Source organism: Zalophus californianus, chromosome 1 (genome assembly GCF_009762305.2).
Source record: "Zalophus californianus isolate mZalCal1 chromosome 1, mZalCal1.pri.v2, whole genome shotgun sequence".
Lineage (NCBI taxonomy): Eukaryota > Metazoa > Chordata > Mammalia > Carnivora > Otariidae > Zalophus > Zalophus californianus.
The window spans coordinates 29,936,030-29,962,206 of NC_045595.1; the positions used below are offsets into that span (position 1 = coordinate 29,936,030).

General features: G+C 49.1%; 1 protein-coding gene across 5 annotated transcripts in view; it reads left to right on the plus strand.

The window, feature by feature from the left end:
* The window catches only part of PTPRG (protein tyrosine phosphatase receptor type G), a 699,320-nt gene that overhangs the window by 598,648 nt on the left and 74,495 nt on the right, over nt 1–26,177 (plus strand). For 4 of the 5 annotated variants that reach the window (XM_027587463.2, XM_027587465.2, XM_027587466.2 and 1 more), the window contains exons 10-13: nt 264–372; nt 6,060–6,109; nt 7,852–8,623; nt 21,626–21,758. In XM_027587463.2, coding sequence (XP_027443264.1) covers nt 264–372; nt 6,060–6,109; nt 7,852–8,623; nt 21,626–21,758 — 1,064 coding nt within the window. The remainder of the gene's footprint in view (nt 1–263; nt 373–6,059; nt 6,110–7,851; nt 8,624–21,625; nt 21,759–26,177) is intronic. The other variant, XM_027587464.2, reaches the window with a different exon arrangement.

Consider the following 26,177-nt stretch of genomic DNA (forward strand, 5'->3'; position numbering starts at 1 on the left):
AGAGTGAGTCAAGACTGATTCTGTTGCATGTTACCCTGCACATGTGAGTGTTGAAAACAGACTCCCAGCCAGTTATTTCTGAACTTCCTTCCCTTTCAAAGTGAGCCTTTGGTCAGTAGGGAAGTATCATGGCTCTCAAGCTTGGCCATGGGACCCAGAAACCTAAAAGGAATACTTCACCTGATTTTAGGTTCGGCTTCAGAAGGTAAAGCATGCAGCGACCTTCAAAACCAACTCACTGCCTTTTCTTTCTTCACCTGCAGAAAGCCACCATTAGCCACGTGTCACCTGATAGCCTTTACCTGTTCCGAGTCCAGGCCGTGTGTCGGAATGACATGCGCAGTGACTTCAGCCAGACAATGCTCTTTCAAGGTAAGGCCGGTTCCCTTCTTTCTGGCCCTGAGTGGCCCTGCGCCCCTCCTTCTTTATGCTGCTTTATCTTTTTTCCTGTGAAGGGACTGGGACCAAAAAAAAATAAATAAATAAGGCTAGCCTAAGAATCAGGGTGGAGTTTTAAATCCCACCTGAAACGCCTCAGGAATTTAGGTCTGTCTTTTAGGTTGAGGGTCTCATAGGCCAGAAGAGGGGAGAAAAGAGCAAAGTGTTGATTATTTATTTTACTATTGATATTTTTCCAACTATGAGGAACCAACCAAGTATTTTTCTAACACTGTCATCACAAATTTGCCTCCCAGTCATGTTGTAGCATATCATCTTTGGATTTCCAGCCTGATTCAGTTAGTTCTTCTCTTAAGAACTAGAGCCCAAACATACGGCACACTCTTCTAGCTCGTAAGCCACACAAATGAGCCCCTGCTTGCAGGATGCTTCTTGAGAAATAGATTGCATGTACCTGCTGATAGAGGGTCTAGTGGAAAGTTCCAGGGCCAGGACTAGGGTGGGGCAAGAGAGGCATTTACCTTGGTGCAAAACTTAAGAGAATACCCAAAAACTCAGTCATCGAGATATATTTTAATGAAAAAAATTTTAGAAGCAAAATCAGTAAAAAAAAAAAAAAAGTTTGTGGACAAAATACCCAGGTTTTTTTTTTTTAAGATTTTATTTATTTATTTGACAGAGAGCACAAGCAGGGGGTGCGGCAGGCAGAGGGAGAGGGAGAAGCAGACTCACCGCTGAGCAGGGAGCCCGACATGGGGCTCAATCCCAGGACCCCGAGATCATGACCTGAGCCCAAGGCAGACACTTAACCGACAGCCACCCAGGCGCCCCAAAAATACCCAAATCCTAAATAAAGATAGGATCCACTCTGTCTCACTTGTCCCAAGCTAATCCCAACCCTGGTTCCACTGAAACTTTATTTACAAAAATAAGCAGCCGGGCTGTGGGCCCTAGTCTGCTGACATGGTTTGGCGACAGGCATCAAGGCCAGCATTGGGGAGGGGCGGGGCAGGGCATTGGGCCCTGCTCTGCCAGCCTAAGGTCCTCTCTGATAAGGTCCTTTCCTTCCAGGATCTCCCATTTCAGAGAAACCTCCACACCAAACCAGTGGTTCTTAACCTTTTTGAGTCACGTATCTGACGAGGGCATTGGACCTTTTCCATAGAGAATGCCAGAATTTCGCATACAGCTTAGGGGGCCCCATGAAGCCCATGGTCTGTGGACCAGCAGCATCAGCATCATCTGGAAGTCTGTGAGAAATGCACATTTCTGGGCCCCTCCCAGAACAATTGCCTCAAAATCTCTGAGGGTCGGGCCGGGAATCTGAGTTCTAACCAGATGGCCCAGGTGACTGGCCTGCCCAGTGAAAACAGAAGTGCTGGTCCAGAGCTGGGGCCCCGGAATGGGGGCCCCAGGTTTGAGTCCGGCTGCCACTCAGCGCTGGTGGGACTCAGAGAATGTTTATAAGTTTCTCCAAGTTACAGTGTCCCAGTCTGAAAAGTGGTAGCAGTGACAGTACCCACCTCACAGGGGCCTTGTGGGAATGACATGCAGAGTGCCTGGTACCATCCATAAATAGCCCCTGAGATTCGGTTTGATCTAAAAAATAATAAATGATGAACCCGTCAAGAAGCCCTCCAGCCTTCGATTCCCTCTGAGGATCCCTCCTAGCTTTTATAGTTTGGCCTTTAACTGTTATTTGCTCATGTTCACATTATGTCACCCTTCCTTTTAAACTAATTGAAATGAGCATGGCTGAATATTTTGCCCACATAAATCACGCTCACCGAGTCCACCTGTGCCCTGGGTGTCTTGGCGGCTCTGGCCGCATTGAGGAGGGTCCAGGGGGCCGAAGCCAGGTCTGTGCCAACCCAGGGGAGAGAGAATGGGAGGCCATCGTGGGAGCTTGCTGAGGCCGGGGCCCTGGAACTTTGGACACATAAATCATGATTAAGCCTCCCCTGTGCTCTGACCGAGAATTGGGCTCTGCAGAATGCCTTTCCTGATTAATAGGCCCCCGAGCTTGCTGGCTTCTGCGTGGACTTTGAAAAATTAAATGTTTGTAATGTAATGTAATTCAAAAAGGCCTTGTCAGCTATAAATTCCAAGCATGGAATATTTAAAATGTCTGATCACAGAGACTTGTCGGAAATGGCCAGTGTCTCCTCTGTGTGTGGACTCACTTTGTTCAGAGGTGGATGTGAGTTGACTCGTTTTGTATATTGGTGTTTGTCCCTATGTGTTGACAGAGGGGCATGATCCCCCGCTTCTCCCCGTGGTAGCTTTCCTGTCTTCCCTACAGCAGCCAGCAGCCAATGTACCAGCTAAACCTTTGGGTAGGCTCGCACACCTCCTGTTGGGAGCCAAGTATGCATTTTTTTTTAAAGATTTTATTTATTTATTTTTGAGAGAGAGAGAGTGCGCAAGCCGAGGAGGGAGGGGAAGAGGGAGAAGCAGGCTTCCTGCCGAGCAGGGAGCCCGATGAGGGGCTCGATCCCAGGACCCTGGGATCATGACCTGAGCCAAAGGCAGATGCTTAACTGACTGAGCCACCCAGGTGCCCCCAAGTATGCATTTTTGAGAAGTAGGGCCCGGTGTACAATACTGAGCAACAATTAGGACTTAAGTGTTAAAAGGGAAGAGGGAAAAGCATAGAGATTTTCACAAAGGCCTTGCTCAGAATAATTGGGCTTCCCAGTGATGAAATTTACATCTGGTTTGGGAGCATGAGGAAGCCAGGTGGACTCTACATTATAGTAAACATAACACTATTTATGTTCTGTATAATGTAATAAATGTTACCTATTTGCCTCAGTGTGGTAAATACAATAACAGTAATAGTAGCAAGTGGTACCTGCAGAATGGCTCACAGTTACATTTCCCATTAGTTATGTCATCTGACCCCGTGGCAGCTTGTAATGTTCCTGCTATTTTACAGATGGAGAAATGATTTTCTAGGCAGTCAAGTAACTTGCAGAAGAAATCACTTGGCTAGTAAGAGGGGTCTGAATTTCTTATTCCAAAGCCCAGTCATTTATACACAGCAACAGATCACCCCTAAAGAGTAAATATTACCCTGTAACCCCAGTAACTCAACAAAAATAAGCAAAATACATAGGAAAGGGAACAAATTATATCCAAATACAGTTGTCAAAATATTTTAAACAAATTTGGATGTAGTCATACATGTTTTGTTTTTTTTTTATTAAAGCATTGAATGACAAGCAGTAGGTCTGTTGGCTACTGTGATTTCTGAGTGGTGATGAACATAAATGATGCTCCAAACTAGCTATGACAATTAGAAGGCAGTATAAAAATATCTGACTTAGGTCAGAGACAAAGCCACCGGTCCCGCTAGTGTGGCTGAGATTTGTTGCCTGCTTTCATGGTGGAAGGAAACGCTACATGTCAGTGAGAGCTTAGGGGGAAGGCAGATGCATTTTTCCCCCGTCCCTGGATCCCATTAGGCCTGTGGGCACCAGGTTCAGCGCTTTGGATCTGAACGGTCCTGGAGAAACGTCCTAGTCACCCCGACTTGAACCAGGCAAGAGCTGTTCGATTCCAAGGCTGCTGTGTTTGACCTGATTGTCCTGACTTCTAGATGGGTCTCTTCTCCACATCTGTCTCTTCACACGTTGGACTTCACAACTGTGCAAAATGAATGTATCATTAGGTTGGGGGTTGCAGACTGACATGCCCCTGGGGCCGTGCAGGGAGCCTGTACAGAGGAGGGGAGGGTTATCGATGGGAAGCTGGAGATCCTACGTCCACCAAAAGGGAGTGAGGGACGCTCAGCCCCAGCAGGAAGGAGAGTTCAGTTTTACCGAATATTGAGATTTTTCAGGATAGGGGGAAATTGGGATTTTTTAGGTTGAAGGCTACTGCAACAGATTCAGTTTTTAAGAAAGCTTGCCAGCCAAACAAAAAACTGTATCAGTCATTGGCCACCTCTGGTTTAGGTAAAAACTTACAACAGGTATACGTATTATTTATTTTGGCATTTAGCCTTTTTTTTTTTTTTTTTGCTGATATTTCAGTGCCATGTATGTCTAGGAAGCAAACTTTTAGTTTATATAACAGTACTGTTTTTTTGAGATAACCACAAAGAGGCATTTTTTTTAATTACACTGTTTCCCATTATTCACAATAGCGAAGCAACCCAAATGTCTACTGACAAAGAATAGATAAATAAAATGTGGCATATATACACATACAATGGATTATAATTCAGCCTTGAAAGGAAAGAAATTCTGACACATGGTCCAGCATTTGTATGAACCTTAAAGACATCATGTGGAATGAAATAAGCCAGTCACGAAAGGACAAATGTGTATGATTCCACTTACATGCAGTAGCTAGAGTAGTCAAATGTGTAGAAAGAGTGGGGGAAAGGGGGAAATGGGTCTTGTTTAATGTGTACAGAGTTTCCGTTTTGAAAGATGAAAAAATTCTGGAGATTGGTTGCACAACAATGAAAATATACTTAAACACTACTGACTTGCACACTTAAACGTGGTTAAGATGATAAGTTTTATGTTATGTGCATTTTACCACAATTAAACATTTTTTTTCAGTTCTACTGAAAATGATGATACTGTTTAACAACAGTATGATGTTGTTAAACTGCTCATGAAGAGGTGAAAATACAGAAACAATTACATTTCTCACTGTTTATGTTATGAAAAGAAGCTATGCAACAGAGTTAAAGCAGTTGTGTTTACAGTACTAACATATGGCCAAAAAATACTGCAAGAAGGAGGAACACCAGCACGAGTATTGTGTGGGTCATATAAGAATTTGACCACTTAAAGCAATGATGGCAATATCTTACAGGGTTTCAAAACTTTAGAAAAAATATATGACAATACACAAAAGGTGAGGCAGGCAAATAGAGTTAAACTATTGTACAGCTCTTATGTTTTTAGCAAGTGGCAAAAGTACTAATTTAAGGTACACTACAGTAAATTCAGGATTCATATTACAATGACTGAATGGGTAACATAAGAAATCATACACAAAAAATAATAGGTATTGAAGGTGGCTTGGTCAGAGAGCATATGGCTCTTGATCTCAGGGTGGTGAGTTCGAACCCCATGTTGGGTGTAGAGATTACTAAAAAAGGATGATAATAATAAACTTTAAAGAAAGATAACAGGTAGGAATAGTGGAATACTATGATTCCACTTATATGAAGTTCAAAGATAGACAAAACTCTAACAGAGGTCAGAATTGTGGTTACCTTTCGGAAAGGTGGGGCAGGTATTGAGTGGGGCGTATTCACACCTGCTGGGGTCCTGGAGAACATCTGTCTATGTCTCCGTACAGGTGGTAGTCACACAGGTGTTTACAAAGAAAATTAATTAGACTATATACCTAAGCTTTGTATATTTATTTAAGTTGCACTTCAAAACAGAAAACAATAAAAATTCAAAAACAAATTTTAAACTAATAGCTTAAGACAAGAGCCAGCAAACTATATAGCATTCTGAAAGTTCTTTAATGATTCACAAGCTAAGAAGGGTTTTACATTTTTTAATGTTTGGGGAGAAAGTCTGCAGAGGAATACTATCTCGTGACATGTGGGAATTATATGTAAAGCTTAAGTTTTGTTGGAACTACAAAAAATGTGTATTTCTTACAATGTAATTTCTTTGTTTCAGCTAATACCACTCGAATATTCCAAGGGACCAGAATTGTTAAAACAGGAGTGGTAAGTAGCAGATGGTAATTGCTTTGTCGCAGCCTGTTGTTAATTCACATGCAATTAAAACTGTCACCACGAGGTGGCAGTATGATGTTGTTAAACTGCTCATGAAGAGGTGAAAATACAGAAACAATTACATTTCTCACTGTTTATGTTATGAAAAGAAGCTATGCAACAGAGTTAAAGCAGTTGTGTTACACTGTACAAGTTTTATCAAGATAAAAACTCTCCAGATTTTAAATTATTTATCATCTGTGGGATCATACAAGCTAGGAGTGCAAAAGGTCTCTTCCAAGCCCTTCATTGGACATGTGCTAAAATTCACAGGTTGTCATTTCCCAACGTTACATGGATTTGCAAATTTCTGGAGCCTCAATTAATATCTAAGCTTTGCCATTTCTAGTGTAACTAACAATCATAATATTAACCACAGTGTTGATGATAATAATAGTAGCCTAAAATTTACTGGCGTTTCCTGGGTTTTAGGCACAGATTATTTTATTATTTTATTTACTCCTGGCGGCATCCCACGAGATTGGTGTCACTGTGGTTCCCATTTTACAGATGAGGAAACTGAGGTCCAGTGAGTTAAAAGCGATGCATCCCCCAGACAGGGGCCTGTTAACTCAAGCCCAGACCGTCTGACTTCTCTGTCTTGGGTGCCTTATCTTACGTGGCATTTGGCATTTCATTAACCAGCTTCAGAACCTAACATTTGCTCACTTGACCATCATAAACGACAAAGTTTCCCAACTACAATATGGTGATCATGTTATGAAATCAAAGTTGCTCTGGCTGTGTTGTTTTGAACCCTAGAAGTGATGGGATGCAGATCTGGATTCTGTACACCAGGTTATAAGAACTAAAATCAAACGGATAACTTAGAGCAACATTTCTTGTTTTCCCCAAGGTACCATGTGTGGCTCCCACACGTAAGCCCCAGTTGAGTATGGTGGGAAGAATGAGCTGGGGCTCGCACACAGGCAGCCCTCCCTCCAGCCCTTAACATCTCTGTGCCTCGGTTTCCTGACCTGTAAAATGGGGTGATGATCCTGTGTGCCTCCGGGGTAGGGTGGGAAGGCCTGGCACACAGTTGGTACTTGTCAAATGGAATTTCTCCTGTTGCCACGTACGTGGGCGTAGGTTTCGCCGTGGATACAGCCAGAGACTCTGGAAGTTGCGGCGGCTGTCAGCCTGTTCCAAAGCGTGCCGTGTTGGGTTGTAACTCCTGCCTCTGCAGGCACGGGGGGCCGCTCCAGAGGGCTTTTCTAGACCTCACTGCTGGATGCTCTCCACAAGGGCCACTGGTATATGAAAAAAGCAAGGGCTCCTGTCTCTTCCAGTGTCACCCTGGGATCATTCGGCCATCCGATTGATGTTGCCGCTTTGTTACTTAGTTGATACTTATTTTTACGCCAACTTCAATGGTACTTACTTTTTTTTTTTTTTTTTTTTTGGCAGTTGGCTTCCTCCTAAGCAGTTGGGGTGAAAAGTTGGGTTTGATATGCTAGTGAAAATTTTTAATGCACTCACAGTTGTTGTAAAACCATTAAGACCAGGGGTGGTCAACCGCAAATCACCTCTTGCGGCTTTGGCACTGCTCTGCGAGAGACCCTGTGAGGAAAATAAAAGATGAGTAAAACCCATGAAGGGTCCTAAGCAGGGCCTCTTCCCCAATCCTGATGACTGACACCACTCTGCTCTCTCTCCTGTCCCCTCTCCTGCCCTCCCCGGGCGACCCCTTGAAGCCCACGGCGTCTCCTGCCCCGTCGGCTGACATGGCCCCCATCAGCTCGGGGTCTTCGACCTGGACCTCCTCCGGCATCCCCTTCTCATTTGTCTCCATGGCGACTGGGATGGGCCCGTCCTCCAGCGGCAGCCAGGCGACCGTGGCCTCGGTGGTCACCAGCACGCTCCTGGCCGGCCTGGGCTTCAGCGGCGGCGGCATCCCCTCCTTCCCCAGCACCGTGTGGCCCACGCGCCTGCCGACGGCCGCCTCGGCCAGCAAGCAGGCCGTCAGGCCCGTCCTGGCCACCACGGAGGCCTTGGCTCCCCCGGGCCCCGACGGCGACCCGGCCCCGACCGAGGACAGCGAGGGCGCGGAGGAAGGGGAGGATGAGAAGAGCGAGAGTGAAGATGGGGAGCGAGAGCACGAGGACGAGGGAGAGAAGGACGCCGAGAAGAAGAAGAGCCGGCCGAGCCACGCCGCCCAGGAGCCGCGTCAGGACGAGCCCACCTCCACCCCGTCTCCCAGCGGGACCGCCGAGGACGGCGGGCGTCAGACTCTGCCCGGGCCCGGGCGGGACCCCACCGCGGCCCCCACACACCAGCCCGATGCCGCGGGGGGCGCCCGCCCGGGCCTGGACGCCGGCCCGGCCACCGCCACCCCGGGGCCCCCCACGGCCACAGAGGAGCGCTTCGAAGGGAGCGACCCCAGGAGGCCCCAGACGCCGTCAAAAAAGCCCATGTCCCGAGGGGACCGATTTTCCGAGGATAGCAAATTTATCACGGTTAATCCAGGTAAGTGGCCCGGCCCTCACCTGAGGCTCCACGCTGCTGTGAGCAGGCTCGCCCTTTAAAAAGAAATAGGGATGGGAGATGAAGCTCCAGAAAGTGCTCGATGTTCCTGAAATTGTAGATGTTCCTGGCATAAAAGATGTGTGTGCGTGTATTTGTCTGTCTGTCTGTCTCTCTCTCTCTCCGTTTTTTATCCTATAAGAATAACCTCCTCTCTCACTGCGGCTGGAATAAGACCTTCTGTGATATTTGTTTCCTGATAAAATCTACTTCCCTCAGAATAACTCCAAGGATTTAAACTACACAGCGAGGGGCCCCCGGGTGGCTCAGTCGGTTAAGCGTCTGCCTTCGGCTCAGGTCATGATCTCGGGGCCCCTGGATCAGCAGGGGAGTCTGCTTCTCCCCTCCCTCTGCCCCTCCCGCTGCTGGTGTGCTCTCTCGCTCTCTCTCAAATAAATAAATACAATTTTTAAGAAGAAATAAACTACACAGTGAAGGAAATGAATAAAAAAAGACATCGATCTTAAGTTTCTTCATTAAGATTTCACTCCTTATTCACTTACTCAGCGCCTGGGTTTAGGGACTGTTTGGTGCCAGGCACGGGGTGGGTGCCACCCTGGGGCCGGGGGGAAGCACAGCCCCTGCCTTTTGAGGCTTGCTGACTGCCTAAAGGACACAGCGATGGTGACACTGAGCTAGCGCACTCGCTGGGAAGCTGGAAGCAGGGCGGTACAGAGCAGGCAAACAGGGTGGCTGGCTAGCCAGTAAATGAGCTAACTGAGGTTGAAGATGGTGAACGGTAACAGGAAAGAAGCAGGTACTGTTGAAGAGAATCATGAGGAGGGCAGGGACCCATCTTAACGAACATAGGCCAATCTGGGGACATGACCTGCACCCTGAAACCAAAAGCATGAGATGCCCCCGAGTGGGGAGAGTTGGTGTTAACCCACCGGCCTCGCCCAAGCAATGGGGCTCTCTATGCCAGAGCCCCGTTTGCCGTACGCATAACCCAGCTTATGGATGGTGAGGCCGCGGCATGGCTGGTCTGGCCTCCGCCCTGAGGTGGTGATCCCCGTCACCCTGACCGGTAGTGATTCAGTGTTCTATCTATGTGCTCAGATCCTACCGAACCGTCCTGATAGTCTCTGCGAGGCAGCCGTGAGCATGAGGGGTTGTTATTGTTGTGAGGGGTTTTCTTAATAAGAAATTCTTCTTTTTGCCAGACTACAAGATGTTTAGCAACAATTTTTTTTGCATCTAAGCTGTTGTGGAGTTATAAGAGTGCAAAAAAAAAAAAAAGCAACTGGTAAATATTTATTTGCTTTTGCACTTGTAAACATTAAAATTCATCTAAAGCTGAGATCTCGTATGTTAAGATACAACTTAGAATAAATTTTCATGTTTTGAATTACGTTCCTCCTTAAAGCTGGTATGGACTCGTTTTTTGAAGTTTGGGTTTCCTATGGGTGTTGCTCAGTTTGTCCTGGTTTTCAGGAAAAGTGTAGAGTAGCCTTCTGTGGAGTTGAGTGGAGGAAATACTGGGCAGCTTATAAAGCTGTTTGAAGCCATTCCGACATGAACGGTGACATTTCCTCTAGGAATTACTGTGAGACAGTAGAATTTCTTGCATTGGAAGATATTAAATATTTATGGAGTACCCGCTGTGTACCGGGCACCTCATGAAACATTGGGAATGGAACACAGATCAAGGCAGGCTTCTGTTCTTCCGGGGGTTTCTGTCCTAGTGGGGGAGCTGGAGGATATTCCAGTGAACGAGTGCGTAACGTCAAATAGTGGTGAGCGCTTGGGTTGGGGAGGGGGGCAGTGTGGCATCGAGTGGTCAAGGAATGACACTTGAGCAGAGACCCAAGTGGTGAGGAGGTAGCCATGTGGAGATCCTTGGGAGATCGTTCTAGGCTGCAGGAGGAATAGCCGATCCAGAGACCCAAAGTCGGGATTGATTTGGGAGTGGCCGAGGAGCGATCCCAAGGCCAGTGTGTGTGGACCCTAGAGAGTCAGGAGGGAGGGATAAGGGATGAGTTCACAGTTGGGCAGAGCTCAGACCAGGAGGGGGCTCATCATCCATGCTGAGGATTTGATTCTAATTGAAATGGAAAACCAGTGGTGGATTTTAGCGGGAGACTTGCTCATCTGATTAGCTTTTTTGAAAGACCCCTCTGGCCTCTTTGTGGAGATTATACAGGGGAGGCAAGAGGGGACGCAAGAAGCCCAGTTAGGAGGTGATGGCAGTGGCAGCTTGGACCAGTGGGGTTTCTCCGAAGACCAGTGGTAGACCTTGTCGAGAATGGATTTTCAAGCTTGAGCGGCTGTGCCTGTGGACTCAGGGCTCTGGCGAGGAGGTCTTCTCCGCCTGTTCCTCTTAAACACGTCTTTGCCCATAGTTCTGACAAAGATGGCTGTTGAGAGCTTAGGTTGGGAGTGTTCATACCTCGTGAAACTAGAGAGCAGTGGGGGACCTGCGCCAGTTCCAGGTGGGAGGCAGTGAGTCACTGGGATTGATGAACCTTGCAGATTTGCTGCCCCAGGGTTGGGGCGTGTGGGTCTGCAGCTTCGACCGTCAGGCATCCACGCGTGCCATCTTGGCAGAGTCTTGGCAAGCAGCTTCTGGAGTCACGTCACCCCGGTAGCCAATGCCGCTTATTCACTCTGGCTCCTCAGGCGGTCTCTGCTCAGCGTTCTCGTCAGTAAAGTGGGGATAACAAGAGCTCTTGGTGCGGACGGGGGTGCAGATAAATGGAGTCACCCTTGCTGTCAGTCGCAAGGAAGGAGGAGCTGTCCACAGCCCAAAGGCCACAAAATCACAATGGCGACCATGAGGAGGCCGCTAGCAGGTCTTTCTTTTGTGGTCCTCCCTGGACATTAAGGAGCATGCCAAGAGTCTGGTCCCCAGTTAGCAGGCATTCAGAATGACCTCCAGGAACTGTGCTCTTTCCCCAGACTGGTAAACCAGAGCGACTCCCTCACCACATTCATCTAGTGGGAAGGTTCACGTCTCAAAAGCCTTGCGGGCCATAGGTCTCTGTCGAAACTTGTCTGTCCCGCCAGGTAGCACAAAAACACTCAAAATCATACGTAAGTGAGCAGACGTGGTTGAGTTCCAACAAAACGCTGTTTACAAAACCAGACAGTGGGCCTGCTTTGATCTGTGAGGCGGCATTTACCAACCCCTGGTTTAAGCAGAAATACGTGTGTGCTTGGTTGAGGAAGGATATGAGTGACTAGAGGGTAAAACCCCCAACCCCACATCAGTCCGTGATCCCTACCACCTCACTTCGCTTCCAGCCCTTCTGGCCTTTCCCCGCCTGCCTCCTCCAGCTTGACATTTACTTTTTAAATACAGCCACTCACCTTCATGTCAGTGGTGACTTATTTTAAAGGCTTTGCATGTACATTTGTTTAAATCTTCATTTAGTTTTTCTTCACAATAAGTAAACACAATTATTTTCATCAATCTTTAGCCTCCTTTTTTTTTTTTGAGAGAGAGAGAGAGAGAGAGAATCTCAAGCAAACTCCCCACTGAGCGTGGAGCCCAACGGGGGACTCGATCCCCAGGACTCCAAGACCATGACCTGAGCCGAAATCAAGAGTCGGATACTTAACCGACAGAGCCACCCAGGTGCCCCTATAGTTAGCCTCTTTGAAACAAGCATTAAATGTTTAAAGTTACAAACTCTGTTCTATTTTGACCAGCATTTCCAAAAGCCTTGTTTTAAATTCCCTTGATGTTTGGTGACATCTTTTTAAGTCCTGTGAGTAGTAGCTTTAATATTAATTCACAAGGAAGGAGAAGAGGAGTCCTTGTGTGGGAGAAGCAGCAAACTCAGGCAACGAGAGAAGGCAGACGGGTGGTATCAGTGAGAGAGGAGGACCACCAGGTGGTGGACATTAGGGAGGAGTGAGGACCACAGCAAACCAGAGTGCACGTGTCTTTGCTAAAGAGGACAGCCTCACTCACTTCCCCTGATTGTAGCCACTGACGATGCCTCACAAGCCAGAAATCCAAGCCTTTGTGCAGCATCTTCCAATTTTTAAAACATTTTCTCTTTTTTTCCTTCTTTTGTTTGTTTGTTTGTTCGTTCGTTTTCACATATGCCAAACTAAACACATCCCTGGGCCGGGGAGGTAAGAAGCGCTGGTACTTGGCCTCGACTGTAGAGTTGATGGCCCTAGTTCCAGCTGCCCTGCAGGCTGTGGGAAGGATTAGAGGCCTCCATGCAGCGCCTGTGTCTATTTGCTAGCATCTACTAGCACGAGGCCCTCGGCGGGATGTGTGCCGCGTGGAAATCCGCCCCGGCCCCTCTCTTAGGAGCACAGGCGGAGCGTGGTGCCGGCACCCCCAGTAGCCAGTTGATGCATGTGTGTGTGGTCCTATAGCACCCCTGTGGGGGCTGTGCTGTCCTTGTTGCCTTTGGCCAGTGAGGAAACTGAGGCTCAGAAGGCTAAGGAACGTGTCCGGGCATCACAGAGCTCCAACACGGGCCCCAACTCCAGAATCCAGGGGAGTCCCCCTCACATGGTGCTGCCTTCCTTCTGGCTTTGGGCTTATTCCCTGAGTGGGCAACACAAGATGATTTCAGATGACATGTTAATTATTAAGTGAATATTTGTGTGCTTTAGAAAAAATAGCAGTTTTCCATTTATGGCAGAGGTTCTTAGCCAGAGAGCATTCTGCCCCCCTCTCCCCAAAGGCATTTGGCGATATCTGGAAGCATTTCCGGTTGTCGTGCCTGGGGAGGGCTGCTCCTGGTGTGTAGTTGGGTAGAAACCAGGGATGCTGTTGAGCTTCCTACCCTGCACAGACTAGCCCCGCACAACAGACCTCCCTGGTCCCAAGTGTCAACAGTGCTGTGGTTGAGAGACTCTGATTTATCATATTAATATAAAGTTTCCTTTTCAAAGTTCACTTGAGGAAAGAAATAGTTAAGGACAGAAATAAGTGCTAGGACACGTTCGTGAAGACAGGGCAGAAATCATGAACGTGGCACTCAGCCGGAGTGTACGGAGGTGGAGGGAAATGTAGGAGACTTTATTTAAAATAAATTACGGCAGGCATTTGTATGGACTCTCCAAAGCACTTTGCAGCCAGGGCTAGTTTCATGGGTCAGGTTCCCTTTTTTGGAGGTGTTTGAGATTATCCTGCCTGTCCGTGTTCTTGGCTGTCACCTTCCTGGGAGGGCCAGAGGGCATGCGCCAGGAATGGCTTGGAGGAGTTGCTCAGTGCCAGTGTGGTTCAGCGTCCTCCTAGAACGTATCTGGGCCCTCGGAAGTTTCTGCCCCCCGCTAAGTGATCTTTGAAACTAGGACAGAGTCTATCTCTCTTGGTGTGGGAAACCAGACCCCACTGAGAACAAGTAGAACGTTCCATTGGAGGCTGGGGTCAGGAATTCAGGTTGATAGAGTATAGGCTTACAGCTGAAGGCCGAGCCACATGCTGTTGCAACCAAGTGTCTATGGTGGTGGTTTGGTAGGTCAGGACCAGCGTATTTATAGGGCTTAGAATGAAATTGGGATTTATCAGACACCTTCAGTCTTCCAGTGCCTACTTGAAGTAGGCACGACAGACTATTGTTTCATTATCTGAGTGTGATGAAGGGAGCTCTCCATGAAGGAGTAAGGAGTGCTTATTCACAAGAACTCCGGGTGGTAATATAAACGGAAACACACGATGCTCTAATCCAGCTCGGGCACAGGAATGGGAGCCCAGAGCCCATGGTCCCTTGCAGGAGAATGTATGTTTTTGTAACTGACAGTCGTGTCTCTGCAACCGTGGCTTAGATAAGGCTGGGGCTCCAGAAGAGTAAAGACGAATTTTGTGGCCTTGGACAAAACCAGCCACCTTCTCACTTCACACCTGCTTGGGGGGGCTACCACGCAAACAACAAAACAAACAGAAAATAACAACCGTTGGCGAAGACGTAGGGAATTTGGAACGCTTGTGCACTGTTGGTGGGAATGTAAAATGGTACAGCCGCTGTAGAAAACAATATGGTGGTTCCTTAAAAAATTAAAAATAGAACTACCATATGATCCAGCCATCCCACTGCTGGGTATCTACCCAAAAGAATTGAAAGCAGGGTCTTGAAGAGATACTTGTGCATTTGTGTTCATAGCGGCATTATTTACAGTAGCCGAGGGATGCACATTTGGGTTGTTACCCAAACAGATGAATGGATGAATGAAATGTGGTCTATACATACAATGGGATGTCACTCAGCCTCAAAAAGGAAGAACATTCTGATACACACTGCAACACGCATGAACCTTGAGGACGTGATGCTACATGAAATAAGTCGGTCACAGAAAGACAAATGTATTCCATTTGCATGAGGTGCCTAGAGTCGTCCCAAGTCACAGAAGCAGAGGGAGAAAGGTAGTCGGCAGAGGCTGGAGGGAGGGAGATTGTGGTTTAACGGGTACGGAGTTTCCATTTTGCTGGGGAAAGACGGAGTTTGGAGATTGGTTGCCCAACAGTGTGAATACACTTGACACGACTGAACCGCGCTCTTAGAAATGGTTAAGATGGTAAGTTTCATGTGTTTTTTTACCACAGTTTTTGGGGGGGTGTGTGTTTTTAAAGCAGCCGTCTTAATTCACGGATGTGGGTGGTTTTTAATGAGTGGTGTTACTCAGAACAAATGTAGTCAAGTTGCCCGCAGTTGAACCGGGCTGTATTCTGAGTGTGGAGTGTGTCCTTCTCTTGATCTTTCCTGAAAAGTGAAAGAATCCCGCCTTCGCCTACTCCTGAGAGTGGTCTCTTGGATCCAAGCTCGTTTTAGTCTTGACAGCGTAGGGGTTGTTGTCCTGTGGCAGAAGCTGAGCCCTTACCGTGGGGTAGGAAGTGTTTCAGATGCGTCCATCTGATGCATGACTGCCTGTAGCATTTATAGTACATTGTACTCCGTTTTTATTTGCTTCTACTGGGATGAGAGCCAAGCCAGTAAAAGGCAAACAGCATTAATTCAGTGATGACATATGCCACTGAAAACTGTTTTTCTTTTCTTTTTTTTTTTAATTTTTTTTTTAAAAAAAGCAGAATGGAGGCACTTTACTCAGATTCTGTTGGATGCTGAGATAAAAGCTGGGGGGAGGAGGGGATGTGGGGAAGGTCATTCATCCTTGAGCCCCCCCCCCCCCCCCCCCCCCGCTGCTGGCGAATGCTCCGAGCACGTTAGTTAGCATCTTGCTATAAGTTTTATCTGGAAGACATTTCAGAAGGAGGCTCATTTTCTGAGTCCCCGCTCTGGCTGGCCTCCCTGTTCTTAACTTCCCAGCAGCCCTTTGTCACAGCCACGGGGGGAGAGGGAGAGGTGGGTGTAAGTTGTTACCCCTATCCCGTTTCATCCTGGTGCACACAAACCAGCAAGATGCAGCTCTGAAAAGAGTACGGAAAAGGTCCATCCAAGTTCATTGAGGGGAATGGCCCCCATAGTATGGTTGGAGCAAGAGCCTGGTTACTTTCTAATTGATTGAAAAATAAAATCTCTTTGAAAGTAAGTATGGGATTAGGAAAGGTGCCTTGTCCAGAAGCAGCGTCTCCTCTTGAGCCAGGTTAGTGACTTCAGAATCCTGGTCAGGAGTTTCTTAAACCATAAGTCTTGCTTTTGATGATGAGGCCTTGTGAAAAGACCCAAGTCCATGTTGTTCTGCTCATTCCATGGGTCAGAGTGTGCCCTCCCCACCCCCAACAGACTGGAATTAGACGGGCTAGAGTGAGCTGCCCGCAGGGTCAGGGGTGAGGACAGCAGGTCTAGTGTGTGACATTAGGGAGCAGCGAGGCCTGTGGCAAACTAGGGACACATGCCCTGTCTAAAGAGAGTCTGCTGCTGGGTTCCAGCTGATGTTTGCCATGTGGGAATTCAGGCCAGTGTTGCCAACCTCAAACATTGCTGGTAGGCAAGCCCATTGTTGGTTTATGTGAACTCTATTGCCTATTAATGTTGGCAGCTATCTCACCATCTAATAATTAGTGGGGGAGGGGTGCCAAGCCAGGCGCACGTGTGGGTTGCCAGTTCACACAACCCATGGCGGGCAGGAACCGAAGGCTAGTTCTGCTGGGAAAACCGGACCATCTGGATAAATCAGAGATGGAGATGAGGAGAGGAAAAGCTCCATTAACCCAAAGGTCCTGCACTTATCCTGCTGTCAGGATTTGGGCATCAGGGAGGGGAGCACGGCCTCCAGGAACCAGGCAGCCAAGTTCTTGCAGGAGGCAGCTGGGTTACAAGTGAAGCTCTGAATGAAAGTGAGCTGCTCCCAACAATTGGGAGTGTCTCATTTTGGGGGCACTGTTGCCTGGTTCCATTGGAAGGAAGAGAAGAATGAACTCTCTGGTTGCCTCCTCGGTGCCAGGCCCTGTGCTTATTGCCTGACTGGTCAGGCCAGCCTCACGAGCATGGGACCTGTGCTCAGAAGGCCCTGTGCTGGCCTCCACGCTCTGCTGTCCCCATCCTGAAGCTCTTCTAATAACTTGCGAACAGGAGGCCCCCAGTTGCATTTTCCACCTGGCTCTGTAAATTATGTGGCCATAATTTGCACAATCTTCTTCACGTTGGATGATCTCATTTACTCCTTATAAGTCCTCTGAGAGGTGAGCGTCATCATGTCTCCCTTTGATAGAGGAGGGACCAGGGGCTCAGAGATGGGCAGTCACTTACCCAAAATCACACAGCTGGAAGGGCCTGAGCCAGCGTTTGTCATCAGGTCAGCCTGACCCTGAAGTGCACGATGACCCTGAATAGTTTATAGCATGTTCCAGTCCCTGGGGGGCCTTAGCATGGGGAGGATTGTCGGGGGCCTGAAGGTCCAGGAGCAGGAGAGTACCTACCCAGCGCAGGCGGCAAGTCGTGTGCAAGAAGCGTGGTGCGGTCTGGTCTCAGGGCCAACTGTGAGGTTTTGCCTCCGCACCCGCAGAGTGCTAGCACCCAGCTCGTCTGAGCTCCTGTGTGAGTACCACTTAGGTGGTACTCAAGCAGATGATATCACAGGGCGATGGCACTCCGCAGACACCCAGTGAGCACTCAGCATCTGCCTTGTGCCGCTGGGGTGTTGACGAGGGGATGGGGATGCGGATGATCATCGTCCCCATCGATAACATTAACCAGCTGCCGAATGGCTACCCAGCAACAGTCTAAGTGGTTTATAGGTACCAGTTCATTGACTCCTCGCACCCCACAGGGTAGTAGGCAATACGACTGTTTCCATTTATAGAGGAGGAAATGAATGCTCAGAGAGGTTAAGGAACTTGCCCAGAGTTGCAGAGCTAGTAGGAGACAGGGCTTCTCTGCTGTTTTTCCATGTGCAGATGGGAGTCAGCCCTCCCTTTGGGGACCCTTGTAGTAAATAAAAGAGCAGGTATAATTGAGGGTGACATGTACAGTAAGGAAAGTACGCGATGAGGGTGAGAGTAGGTACACAGCATTGCTCAACGCCAGGCACATCTTCCCATTGAACTTTGCCACCACCTCTGTGAAGCAGGTTTTTTATGGAGGAAGAACTCCAGGCCCAAACCGATTCAGGTTATTGGTTGAAAGTCACATAGAAAGTGGCCGAGCCAGGATTTGAACCTGTGATCTGAACCCTATCTACTCAGCCCTCCAGAGATAGCACAGCCTGAAGGCTTGGGGAGGCCTCAGGGAGAAAGTAGCACCAGAACCAGGACTGGGGGGTCGATGGGGGCTTCTGGGGGCAGGGTGGGAAAGGCACTCCTGGCAGTGGGATGAAAGGGACAGAGGCAGAGAGGGGGGACCCACTGTGGCCCAGCATGGTCACTGGTTGGATGGGTGTTCCTGGAACACAGTGGGGGGTGGGCAGGGAGCAGCAGGAGATAATGGGAGCTGGGGGGGGGGGGGTGGCAGGCTTGCTGTCCCTGAGGGCAGCGAGGAATTCCTCAGGAGAGGGACGGGAGCAGAGTTCACGTGGTTGTGTACAGATGCGATGAAATTCCAGGCTCCTGGTACCATGAAGGCAAAGCAGGACAGTGAATGTGATGATGAAATCACCTTTGTCAGGCCTCACTTGGACATCCGGGAGCGCTCGTATTTTTGCCTCGCCTCTAGGGCCAAGCCCCAGGCACATCCAGCTGCCGGCGGAACAGCGTTTTCTTAGGTCTGGAACGCCGCAAGGTGTTACTGACAGGTTCACTTCTCCACCCCCTCAAGGCAAAATTCGCACACGAGCACTGTGAAATGTTAGAAAGAGAAATGACTCGGGCGTGCAACCTGAGGCTAGCTGGGACTTCCAGACCCCTGCTCTGCAGAACATGCTCTCCTCTGGCAAGTCTTCTCTGAGACCGGAGGCTCCCCGAAAAGCTGATGAAAACTTGCACCCTCGCTTTGTGGGAGACGAGAGAGGGACAGACGTAACGGCCGGTGCATGGGATTTCTGGGACCGTGGAATATGCCATCGGCCTTCACAACTAGACCATGACTCATAAGGCCCAGAAATCCTGGAGTGGCCACTGTTTACTGATTTTAGGATGGCAGAGGTAGCCTGGAGCTGGTGTTTCCAATGACTGTTTAGAGGTATGGGTGTGAGGGGCTATTTTGGCCAAGGGTCCTTTTCAGTGCTTCAGGATGAGTAGGACCTAAAGTTTGCATTCAACCTCCACCCCTGCCTGTGTACCATGTTAGTAGCCCAGGCAAGAATCCTTTTCTGTCAAGAGACCGGGAGAAAAATAAGACATTGGGAGTTCCCCCAGGATGCCAAGGCCTCCGGGGGGGGGGGGGGGGCGTATACTGAATTCACTGGACATGTGGCCTGTAATGTCAGTCCTCCTGCCATAGTTTCCTTTAACAGGACCTTCCCGTCTTTAAGATACTCCGAATCCGTCAGCCAGCTAGTTGCCCTGCTGTGCTGCCCCCTGCTGGAGCCCAGCACAATTATTCTTGTTTGTAACTGGTTCTTCTAGGCGGTCACCAGAGCTTTGCTATTAAAACATCAGGCCAAAGGAGAGATTGCACACCTGATCTTGTCAGCCTCAGCTTGCAACGCTGCAGTAGCTTCCAGTGCTCTTGGGACTAGAATGTCTTCTGAATTCAGCTTACAGGGCCCCAGCGGACGTGGCCTCCACCACTCTTACCTTGGTTCCCGTCATTCTCATGCTCTCTGTCCAGAACACCCGTCTTCCCCTGCACTCAGCCTGCCTAACTCCCCTTCACCCCCCAGGTCTCTGTGTCAAGGAGCCCCCTCTACAACCCCCTAGGCTAGGACGGCTCTTGCCCCTATGCACGGCCCTCAGGCTCTCCCTGGTACCCCATTCATCTTATCCTACCTAATTCCTTGTTCTTGTGCCTGCCTCCCCCCTCTTCAGTGATCCCCACAGCACAGGGCTGTTTTTGCCTGACGTCCTGCTGCATCCCCATCCCCTAGCACCACGTTGGGCCCACACTAGGGACTTGGCAAATAGCTATCTAATGAGAAATTGTGGAGCAAGGGGTCAAGAGCAGTGGGCTGGCACAGTGAGGAAGATACTTCAGTGCCATGTTACAGTGTTTCATCAGAGTATGCCTGCCTGCCTGCCTCTGTCTACTTACCAGTAAGCTGGCCTCCATCTGGCCCCAGGTGATGCACAGGGCTGTGCATGAAACAAAGGAGGTGATCAAAGGAAGCTAGAAGAAGCCAGTGAAAAGCTAGAAAAAAAGCTGGTGAATAACACGCTTCTTCGTTACTCAGGAGCCTTGCCTCTTTATAAATCTGCTCCCTGGGGCCAATTATTTCTTTCCTGGTCAGCCCACCTTCTCTGACTTGGAAGCCCAGCCTGATTAGCCCTGCACTGAAGCCACCCTGCAGAGGGACACTCTGGGCTGGCTGAACATTGGCCTAATTTTTGCAGAGCAGGAGGATCCTGGCCGAGCACGAGTCAGCCTGCAGCCTGCTGTAGATTTTTCCTGGGGCTTCTCCCCGCGCTCACATTTAACCTTTGCTTTCTGGCCACCTGCCTCCCATGATTGTCTGTGAGCACCCCTGCCCTTCCCTGCGCCACCTGGAGATTTCCATGCATCTTCCCTTCGGTATAAAGGAGAGTAGGTTCCTTCCAGAGACTCCTGGGGACTTGGGAGGATCCTCGGGGCCTGCGAGAACCAGAGAAAAGAGCTGCCTGGGTAAGAGGTATCTGCGGATCAGAGAGAAGCCCGGATCATTTCAGATTTGGCCGTGAACCTCTAGACTGGCTGCCTTTTAGAGGCCGACTAACTTTTAGAAGCATGGGGGTGGGGAGTAATGGGAGAAGATGGAGAGTTGGAGACACACGACCCCCGGGGCTCTGGGGGCTGGCAACCGCTGGGTGGACTGTGCTGTAATTGAGTCTGAGTGGCTGGGACTCCCCGGGGAGAGCTGCTGCCCTACCTGGAGTTCTGGGCTCACCCCTACCCTTGCCCGGGAGATTGGGAGCCCCATGCTTGGATGATCGTCCCACTATGACTTTATCTTTTAGGGAGAGGTGCTTTCCCCAAACAGAACTGGGTGCAGGTACTAGAGGAAGGGGTAAGGGGTGCTAAGCAGGCGAAGAAGAGAACCATTGTTGTTACTGCTGGTTATCTTAGCAAAACCCATCCTGCCCTTCCTCCGGCCTTGGCGCTGGGGAACCTGAGAGGCTCCCAGCCACCTCCCACCACTCCAGTCCCTTTCCGGAGGCAAACGTGATGCTGCGTTCAGGCTTCAGCACGTTTCTTCAGTGTATCCAAAAGCTGCTCTGGGTCGTAATGTTCTTGGAGTGAAGCTGGATGTCACTCTCCCTGAGAACATCTTGACCTCCCTCTGCGAGTCCTTCCCTCTGGCAATTAGAGAAAAAGCCCCACTTGGGTTGAGACTCGGTAGGAAATGGTGCCCGCTGCAGATTGCCTCTCTTGTCCCAGGACAGCCAGAGCAGGCGGCTCAGTCCTCCGGAAAGCACCCCAAAGTGGAACAGAGCGCTGGGTCTTACTCTGGCTCCCCGCTCCCCCTCTCCACTAGCCCCTGTCCTCTAACTGCCACGGTTTCTCTTTGCAGCAGAAAAGAACACCTCTGGAATGATAAGCCGTCCTTCTCCAGGGAGGATGGAATGGATCATCCCTCTGATTGTGGTCTCAGCCTTGACCTTCGTGTGCCTCATGCTTCTCATTGCTGTGCTAGTTTATTGGAGGTAAGCCAGGCTGCACCTACAGACGGGATGTGGGGGGCTAGGTTCTGCTGTAAGCACCCTGCCCTGGGAGGGGCCGGCTGTGGGGAGGGGAAGCCCAGGGCCTCTCATTCAGTAAGGTGAGGCAGCTGGAATGTGTCTAGGGTCACCACCTGGGGGATCTGCTTTATCTGGAAGCAGCTGGTGGGCTAGAGCCACAACTGAGATCAAGGCACTTAGGAGGAGCTTCTGTGATTGAGTGCCAAAGGAGATTTTGCTTGGGAATCGGGGACATCCAGGTTCAGACCCCAGCACTGATACTTGCTGGATTCAAATCCCATTTCCCCCTTAAGCTTTAGTTCCTGAACCTGCAAAATAAATGAATAAGCTTCCTAGCATTTTCAGGTTCTCTGGGGCCGTGTTTCACTTTGTGGTATCTGCATAATAACCCTTCTTGACTTTAAGATGTTTGTGAAAGCCTTTTGCTGAAAAATCAGGTGATAGGGAAACATTTAGCATATTATGTGACATTTAATACACGTAATATAAAAATGGCTGATTTTTAAGTCTTCCCTGAATTATCACCGTCCTTGAACTGGTTCTCACTGTTCCCCCCTGGGAAGCCTGTTTGCAGCTTCTGTTTAAAAGTTCTATGTTTTCCAGCTGCATTCTCTGAGGCAGCGTAACTGAGTGAGGTCGCTGGCCCACTTGGTTGGCCTGGCTACCTTCACCTCTCTGACTACTGTAGGAGGCTTCTGCCCTTGAATGTGCTTCCTCTATGATGAACAGGTGTCCTGTTTCCATCCCTTGCTTCCTTTCTTGCCATTCACTCAGTTAATTTTGAGTTCCTGTTACGTGCCAGACAGTCTTACCTCCTGGAGCTTACTTTTTAGTGGGGGAGACAGGTAAAGCACATAAGATATGTGATACTTAAAGTGATGGTAAGTGTGTAATAGAGAAAATTAAATCTGGAAATGGGAGGGGCATTCTGGACTTAACGTTGAGTATAGTTAAGGAAGCCCTAAGTGGCAAGTGATATTTGAACAAAGACCTAAAGTAGGAGGGAGTCGGATGGGCTCCACTGGGGGCAGGTGACAAGCAGCGGAAACTGCACGTGCAAAGGCCCTGAGGCAGGAGTGTGCCCCGGCACGTTTCAGGAATAGCGAAGAGGTCAGTGGGGCAGGTGAGCATGGGGGAGAGTGGTAGGAGAGAGGATCAGGAAGAGATGGGGTACGTTGCCTTTTACCCTGAGATAAGTAGGGTTTGCAACAGAAGTGTGCTGTGATCTGACTTCTGGGTTACCTAGCTGCTGTGTTGCAAAAAGCCTGAAGAGGATCAGGGGTGCAGCAGAGCAACCAGCTGGGAGATTGAACAAGTCCCAAAGCAGGTGTTGAGGGGGTAGCAGTGCAGGTGGTAGGACTCAGTTGGATTCAGATATATTTTGAAGGTGGGATCAACAGAATCTGCTGGCAGAAGGGCTGTGGGTCTCTGGGCCCATTCTCCATTCAGTAGAATCAGGGGATAATGAAGGGTTCATCTCTGGCTTCCCCAGGTGTCTGATGGCACCTGCAGCACCGGGAATATTACAGACGGGCTAGATCATGAATTTCATCATGTTTGGGTGAGCCCAGGAACACTAGATTCTCCTCCCTGTTGTGCCTTCTCTAGAACAAAGTGGTTTGCAAACAAACATTGGTCTGGAGCCCATTGGTAAATGGGAAGCTGCCTGACATGGGTTTAACTGAGCCCACAGAAGTGACAAAAGGTCTGCATGCTCCTCTCTTGGCTCTGTTCAGTACCGTGTGTGTGGTTTTAGTCACGGACCCTCTCCACGGAGGAGTAGAGAGCATACACAGCTGCCCCCTGACTGGACACGGTTGCTTAGCAGCCCTGGCGTGAACAAGTTCCTGCCCTAAGCAGTTGTAGCGAAAACCTCAGGACTGTTTCTCACGGGCCCACCTTGGTCCTCTGCCCATCCAAGTACAGATCACTGGGAACAAGGGCTGTGTGGCCAAGCATCCGCAGAGACCAGGCCAGCCAAAACATGCATGTTGATACTATAAGCTACATAGAGGAAGGGCCTGTGTCCTACAGTAAAGAGAAATTTATTTTTTTCAAAGATTTTATTTATTTGACAGTGAGAGCAGGAACACAAGCAGGGGGAGTGGGAGAGGGAGAAGCAGGCTTCCCGCTGAGCAGGCTCGATCCCAGGACCCCGGGATCATGACCTGAGCTGAAGGCAGACGCTTGATGACTGAGCCACCCAGGCACCCCAAGAGAACTTTAAGACCCTTCCATTCGAGATGCATTTTCCCATTAGAAAATGACAACTGTCTATATTTTCAGAAAACTCGGTTTGAATAGAAAATGCTTTGAATAATACTTGATGTATCAATTGTATGATTTTTATATATACATACCAGTTTGTATATATTCAAAGCTGGATTTAAAATAACCAGAAATTTCAGTGTCAGTGGACTCTGCACACGAGCATTCACTAGACTCTTCCTGCCAGTCCGCAAAAGGGAATATGGAGGAGAACATTCTTACAGATGAAAGTAAAATTGAATTAGTATTAGGATGGATGAGTTGGTTAAGCATGAGAGCAGCCAAGAGGCGACAAGGACCTACTTTCTGTCCAACTTTTTTGTTTCTCATGAATGTGCAAGAAGGAGGCACTGGGGAGCTCACACAGAAAATTGGTAAGTGTGGAAGAGACGTGCATTTCTCACTGGCGGCGCGGTTTTGAAGCTAGGACCAGAGTGCTACTCTTCTGCCTTTTGAGGCACAGCAAGAGCAGGTGATTGCCAGACAGACTTGACATATGTAGAGCATTGAGGCAGATCAAAACCTTCTGGATTGTGTCCTCGGTGGCAGGCCTGGCACTCAGGGGTTCAAACCAGCTCACTGTGGTGGCCATTTCTACAACCCAGAGCTGACCCTTTGCAGCTCTTCTGGTTCCTGAGTGTGTTGGAGTCATTGACACTGCCATCGAATGAATTCAGCTCTCTGAATTCTTTTTCTCCACCAGTGTCCCCTTGTACGATGATGATCGTGCTTGCTGATGTTTCCCGAGTCCCCTTTTAAGTGCCAGGCACCACGCCAAGAGCTCGCGTGACACCATCTCCTGTGATTGTTTGTGTAAACCTTAGGGCATGTACCATTATCCCCATTTAAGAATAAGGGACTGGGAGCTCCTGGAGGTCCTGTAGAAAGTGGCGAACTCTGGTTTTGTACATAGGACCTCTTCACTCTAGAATCCATAACACTATTGAAGCATCAGGATGCTGGTCTCCCACCTCCATACTGTGAAAGCTGAGCATGACCGACGTTTGGCAAAGTCAACCAGAGGTGGGATTAGTAGGCCCAATGTGCCACCGCCTTCCTGTGAGCCTCCCCTGCTAGCTTTGACCAGTGGAAGATAAAGGAACTAATGTTTGTTGCAGGCCCACTATGGGCTAAGCTGTGTGCAGTATTCCCATACACCGTGTTGGAATTTACAAAAATCTATTTCAAAGGGCTCTAAGCACAAAGGGGCGGCAAATCCGTTGATTCATGGAATGGAACAGTTTGGAGCATCAGGCCCAGCTAGACTGGCGAGATGCAGTGAGGACAGCAGGGCTCGGCGCGTGTTGTGTTCCTGTGTTTGTCTCCCTCTTCCTCTCTGGGGTCTGCTCTTGCTGTGTTGGCTTTTCTTGGTGGCCCTGGCCCATGTCAGACTTCTATCCTCCCATCCCAGTAAAAAGGGAATTTCTCTTCCCTGACAGTTCTGGTTAAATCTGCAGATTGTGTCTCTTAGAACAGACTCTGGTCATTTGTTCACCCCTAGAACCTTCTGAAGCAGAGGGATTAAAGACTTTGGTCAGGCCTGGCTCTTAGATTAACTCTGGAGCCCAGAAGCGAGGTCTTTGCCATCGTAAACCACATGCACTGAAACTGCACACGGGGTGTTTTCCCAAAGGACCCTCGAAGCCCAGCAAGGGGACCAGATGCAGGTGCCAGGCAGACAGAAGCAGCCAGCGTCGGCTCCAAAAGAAGCTGGGAAATTAGATGAGGAGGGGAGGGATTTCTGCTGAGAAAAGGGAATTCTGACTTGGATAGCAGAGATGACACATGCGAGCAGGAGGAAAGCCAACAAGGTAGGTACATGAGCTCAGCCTGGTCAGCCTCAGAGTCTCATTGAGGACTCTGTTGCCGTGAACGCATGGGCCACGGACTGGGAAAATAAGGGCCACATCCAGTCCCATCCCAGCTGCAGGATCATTAGAGCGTGATATAGCAGTTGAGAAGTGTCGTGGTGTTGAAGAAATGATAACGCTGTTTCTCCTGTTGCACGGGCACTTCCTCTGTTCATGCGGTGTCTCTATTGCACCTGCCGCCCATCGTTCTGGGCCTGGGGATTTGGGGATAAGCTCTTTTCTCCCAAAGTCCTTGCAGTCCACT